At 42.0% G+C, this 6,138-nt stretch overlaps 1 protein-coding gene across 1 annotated transcript; it reads left to right on the forward strand.

Moving 5' to 3' along the window:
• Positions 1-1,514: 1,514 nt before the first annotated feature.
• LOC137349009 (ankyrin repeat domain-containing protein SOWAHB-like) lies at positions 1,515-5,566 on the forward strand. The gene has a single exon (XM_068014300.1). It carries the CDS (start codon positions 1,645-1,647, stop codon positions 3,700-3,702), a length of 2,058 nt encoding a protein of 685 aa, XP_067870401.1. The 5' UTR covers positions 1,515-1,644; the 3' UTR covers positions 3,703-5,566.
• Positions 5,567-6,138: the final 572 nt, after the last annotated feature.

Genomic DNA, 6,138 nt, shown 5'->3' on the forward strand with positions numbered 1-6,138 from the left:
GGGTACCACATTTTGGGAACAATATGAAGGCCTTAAAGAAGATGCAAAAGAGAATTTCTTGAATGGTACCAGGGATGAAAGACTTGTGCTATGTACAGAGTCTAGAGAAACTGAGGTGGTTCTCCTGAAAGCTGAGAAGTTTAAAGGGAGATTTGATAGAGCAGTTCAAAATTACAAAGGGTATTGATAAGGTATTTAAGGAGAAAGTGTTCCCAATGCCAGAAGGTCAGTAACCAGAGGAGATAGATTTAAGGTAATTTGCCAAAGAACCAGAGGCAACATGAGGAAACATTTTTTATGCAGTCAGTTCTTATGATCGCGAGTGCAGTGCTTGAAAGGATGATGGCAGTAGATTCAATAGTAACTTCCAAAAGGGAATTGGATAAATACTTGAAAGGGCAATATTTCCAGGGCTAGGGGAAGAAGCAGGGGAGTGGGACTAATTGGATGGATTTTTCAAAGAGCTGGCATGTGCATGATGGGCTAAATGGCCTCCTTCTTTGCTGTATGATTCTGAGTAAGGTAGTGGTTTTGTTACTGGACAGTAATTCTGAGGTAAAAACAGAAAATGCTGGAAATACTCAGCAGGGCAGGCAGCATCTGTGGAAAGAGAAACAAAGTTAATGGCCGGTATTTAACCCTAGGCGGAGGGGAGCCAGCCGCCAACTGAAAAGTCGGTGGCAAACACGCTTCCGCCTCACCTGGGGATCCGACCCGTATTTTGCGAATCGCCGAGCTTCAATTGTTCCGAGGTGGGACTTCCACCCGCTTGAGGTAGGAAGTCTGCCAAATGGAGCTGCTAGCCAATCAGCGGGCCGGCAGCTCCTAGACCCAGCAGCGCCACCAGGAGCAGTGGCCACTGCTGGGTCTACAGCCCAGCTGGAAGTCAAGATGGCAAAGGTTAGAAACGCTCACTATTCCGCTATTAAGTCTCTCTCGACTAATACTTTGTCTTTCACCACAAGTATTAACACACACTTTGCCTTTGTCCCAGGACAGCTTTGTTATTTAATCTCTCCTGCCCTATCAAACACTTCCCCTTTGTTTTCTCCCCAACTGCTCTCCCCTTCACTTGCTTTAAACCTAATTCTTTTCTAACCTTTGCCAGTTCTAATGAAATGTCACAGACCTGAAATGTTAACTTTGCTTCTTTTTCCACAGATGCTGCCAGGCCTGCTGAGTATTTCCAGCACTTTTTGTTTTTGTTTCAGATTTCCAGCATCTGCTGTATTTTGCTTTTAATTTACATCTTTTAAACTTACTCTTGCAGATTTGCTTACATATCGCCTGCGTTTTATATTCAGGCGAAGTGCAGGACAATATATTCCCTTTGATTAAATATGACTTTTTCGAGCCACCTGAAGTTTCACCTTGTACAGGTGGGGCTGCTCCTCGCGCCGCCTGTTTACAGTCTCCGGAATGTGGAACTCCTTTATTGATCGGTATCGGGATTGTCCAATAAAATCCATCACTGCGACGTCAATCACGGCTGTCAGCCAATCGTTGCGCTGCAGAGGCGGGCGCAGTGCGGGCGGCTGCAGGTAGCCAGGTAAGTAACTTGCCAAAGGCAAGTGGCGGCGGTGCCAGTCCAGGGATCCAGGCTCCGAGGGGAGAGGAAACTGCTTCGGCGACATTTTGCCAGCGATGGCCGCAACTTTCAGTCAGGAAGCCGTTTTGGATTTTCTGTTGCTGCACCGCGGAAAGGTGAGGAATGTGGATCTGACCGCTCACTTCAGCCGTTTCCTGAGGGACCCTGAGAGGCAGGTGCAGACCCGCGATCAGTTCAAGAAGTTCGTCAACTCGTTGGCTGTGGTGAAGAAAGAAGATGGGGTCAAATATATCTTTCTGAGGAAAAGGTATGTAGAATTGATTCCCGAAGAGGTTTCCACGTCAAGCGATGGAGTGTCCGGTCGTCCAAGCGGGGGAGTGAAGGCGAGACAAAGGGCAGATCAATGCAACCAGCCAGCGGCTGCGAGACAACTTGCACAGAGTCAGCTCCGGGCTGAGGCAAGGCATCAGGAAGCAGCAGGACTGAGCGTGAGCAGAAACCAGCATCGCCTCAGAGGTGGAGAGAAAGCTGCTCCTGAGGATTTCTCAAAACTTTCCGCAGACGTTGTGCATGGCCCAAGGGAGTCGTCGAAGGATTTGCCAATAATATCGCGAGGTGGAAACTGCCCCGATGAAGCCAATCGCTGCACCTTGTTGCCAGAAGGTTGTCATTCACAGCCTGACCTGGTTAATGAAGTTGCCAAAAGAGCCAATCGATCAGTTATTTATAAACCAACAAAGCAGAGATCTAGCAATCATCAAAACAAAAATAGAAGGCCTGTAGCTACAAGCTTTTGCACTAATGACACCGTGAGATTATTTAACGGCGATAGCAACAATTCCAGTCGGGCAGTTTTATCCCTTTCCAGAGCCTCACCCAACCTTTCTCACCTCGCCTCTCCTCGCTCTGCATTGAAGGGTAAAGGGGAGGGAATACCTGTCCATGAACCTCCTCTAGACTACATTGCTGAGATCATTTCTGATGAACCTGTCACTGAAAGCTTACTTGACCAAATTCCCCCAGAGAATTTTGTGGAGAACTCAAAAGAAGTTTTTCAGAATGTGCAGAGGCAGGCCATTACATCTTCTACTCACGAGAACAAAATGATCAAACACCGGAAGAGCCCTTCATCTCCAAAGAAACATGGAAGTAATGAAAAAGTACTGAAAATGTCACCAGGGTTAATAACTGGTAGTGATGCTGAAGTGCTTGTAAGTTCAGCAGTAAGCAAAGAAGAATGCATTCAAAAGAATCAGAGAAAGCCATCTGCTGAAAGTGGGCAGATAATGGATAATAAATGGCATTCTAAAGTGCAAAGTATATTGCCCAAAAGACACAAACCTTCTCTTAAAAAAATGAAGAGCAATCCATCTCCTCACAAAACATCAATAGTTCCAGTAAAGAGTAACAAGTCAACAACTCCAAAAACAGTTAATGGAGATGCACGTCTGTCCATAAATGATCGGTCACTAAGTTTAACCCAGACAGAGAGCCACACTGAGCGCAGAAAAAAGGATCAATTAGAAATTGGGGAGATATCTGAAAAATCTTCATTTGATCCCGAAGAGCATGAATGGAGAGTGAAAACAGCTAATGGCAAGTTTGAACAGGCTTTTATCTTATTCTGCAAAGACCCTAGCTTTGTTGTGAAAAAGGATTTTATTTCTGGCTATACAGTACTTCACTGGTTGGCAAAACATGGCAACCATCGTAAACTCTTTAAATTTATTAGTCATGCAAGTAAGTTTAAAGTTGAACTAAATGTGGATGTTAAATCTACATGTGGGTACACTCCTCTGCATATAGCTGCTATACATGGACAGTTGAAAATCATTGACTACTTAGTGAAGAAATATCGAGCAAATGTTAATTTAAGGGACCACAGTGGTAAGAAACCTTGGCAGTATCTGAACAGTGAAGCTCCTAAGGATGTGTGCCGGATGTTGGGTGCTCCTGAACATAAGCATGCAATGCATTCTCAGAGCAACAGCACATTTCCAGTGAAAGACATCAACAGGCAAGGATTGTCTCACACCATAAGCAGAAAAACATCATTCACTGCTCTTCTGAAATCCCCACAAATTCTGCAAAGATTTATGCACTCGAACTCTGATCACTTTCATACAATAATTGAGGATGATGAAGAAGACTGAAACGCAACCTAATATCTTTTATAATTCATATCAGAAATGAGAATCTAGCTCCTGGTTAGGTACTGTATTTAACGCACACCTATTCATTGTGTGAACATTCTTCAGCAAAGTAATTTATATATTTTTAATTGATACATTATAGTATAACAACTGGGTATGAATAGATTACTAAGCAGTATCTGAAATGGAGTTCAGAATATGCCATCACTCACTAATGAAGATTGAATGTTTTCTCAATGCCTGTGAACCTTGAAGTTGTATGTAAAGTACAGAAGTGTTATTCTGCTTTCATCTTATCTGGTAAAGTTCCCACAATTGTCAAACCATCTCTGCTGATGGTGTGCTTACTTCATGCTGGGGGACAGTTGCATAGGTGCTGCCCATTCTCTGGTAGCTCACCAAGTCCTTTTTCATTTGAAGCCCTTGGCAGTAAATGTCAACAATCTTATTGTAGAGGGCATCAAAGCTGCTCTCTTCTTTAAAAAAGTGTATTTTACAGCAACTGTCACTGATATTGATCAGGAGAAGGTATAGGGGCCGAATGTTCTTCTCCCTTAGCTCAAGATCTACTATTTTCACTTTTAGAATAAGCTCAATCAAACCAATTGTTATTTTATATGTAAGTTATTTCTATAGTTTTGAACACTGATACTGTGCAGTCTGTCCATATCTATCATGACCAGGACCACTGCAAATTGCCAAAATAGCCATGCTCTGTTTCCTGATTCTCTCCTATCTGATTCTGCTGTTATTTGGATATCATGCTGCAGGTGGAAATCCCAGATCATATGACATGTTCAGAGATCAGGAATTCCTACCTTCCCTGCTGAGCAAAATTCAATCTGCTAGAGCCGGGAGTGTTACAAAGGGACACACTGAGGAAATAAGCTGAGGAAGGAAGATGAGAAGGCCAGTGTAAACTGAGGAGGGAAAGGGAGAAGTCCTACAAACTGGGAAGGACGAAAGAACTAATAACCAATCACATTTAGGAATAGAGATTACTAGTACACATCCACAGTGGCCTGCAATTTTCTCCATAAAAAGTCAGGCAGTTTGTGTCACAATCTTCTGCTTGCTTCCAGTGTTTCAAGTCTTGATTACATTTAGAAGTTGATGCTGGTAGTTATGTATATGAAGTTCAACTAGGAACACCAGTACTGTGACTACATTTTTCAGGTGTATCTATGTACACCAGCACTGTGACTATACTCCTGAGTATATCTGTGTATACCAGCTGTGACTATACTCCTTGAGTATATCTGTGTATACCAGCTGTGACTATACTCCTTGAGTTTATCTGTGTATACCAGCTGTGACTATACTCCTTGAGTTTATCTGTGTATACCAGCACTATGGCTATAATCCTTGAGTATATCGGTGTACACTAGCAATGTGGCTATACAATCCTCAAGTATAGCTGTGCACACCAGCAATGTGGCTATAATCCTTGAATATGTCTGTGTACACCAGCACTGTGACTGCAATCCTCAAGTATATCAACACTGTGACTACGCTCCTCAGATATATGTAAAGGACCAATATCATAGAATGTTTTAGCAATCCTTCTCTGGTCAACTCGTAGTTCCAAAAACTGCAGACATGGTAATAAAGTTTTAAAATAAGATGTAGGTACTAGTGCATCTTGAGTGGCATTGAACACTGGTTATATAATTTGGATTCTTCCCTCTGTCATGCTACTCCTGTGAGGCAGCACAATGCCAAAGCAAGGCAGTATCTCAGTGTTTGTGACTCATTTTTAAGCAAGAGACTGGGGCCAAGATTTAGTTAGCAAACACAGAAGAATTTCAATAGGATGTGTTAATCTAATGCAGCAGGCCAGCAACAGAAAATCACTTAAAAGACAAATGGTGCCCCTTTCTTTTTTGAAAAAGAAATTCTTCAGAGGGGATAATTCTTTGGTAAATTTAAGTTTCTGCATACTGTTAAATATATTTAAATGAAATAAATTACCAACAAAAAATACATTATGGCTTCAAGTCCATTCATTTCCAAATAGGGAAGAGAATAGTTTATGAATTAGTAATTATGCAACAAATTAATTATTTCAACATTATATAACAATGCAAAATTTTTGACAGAATGGATGTAAAATTGGTTAAAAGCGAGGAAACAGAGAGTAGCGGTAAACTGTTGTTTATCAAATTAGAGCAAAGTATACAGTGGTGTCTCCCAGGAGACAGTATTCGGACCACTGCTCTTTTTGATATATATTAATGACCTGGAGTTGGGCATACATGGCATTATTTTAAAGTTTGTAAATGACACCAAACTCAGACATGTTGCAAACACGAGGAGGGTAGTAACAGACCTCAGGAGGACATTGATGAAACTGACAGATATAAGGCAGTTGCAAGTTCATGCAGAGAAGACAGAGAACATGACAGATGGAATATAATGTGGAAAAATGTGAAGTTA

The sequence above is a fragment of the Heterodontus francisci genome, chromosome 1 (assembly GCF_036365525.1).
Source record: "Heterodontus francisci isolate sHetFra1 chromosome 1, sHetFra1.hap1, whole genome shotgun sequence".
In the NCBI taxonomy this organism is placed as follows: domain Eukaryota; kingdom Metazoa; phylum Chordata; class Chondrichthyes; order Heterodontiformes; family Heterodontidae; genus Heterodontus; species Heterodontus francisci.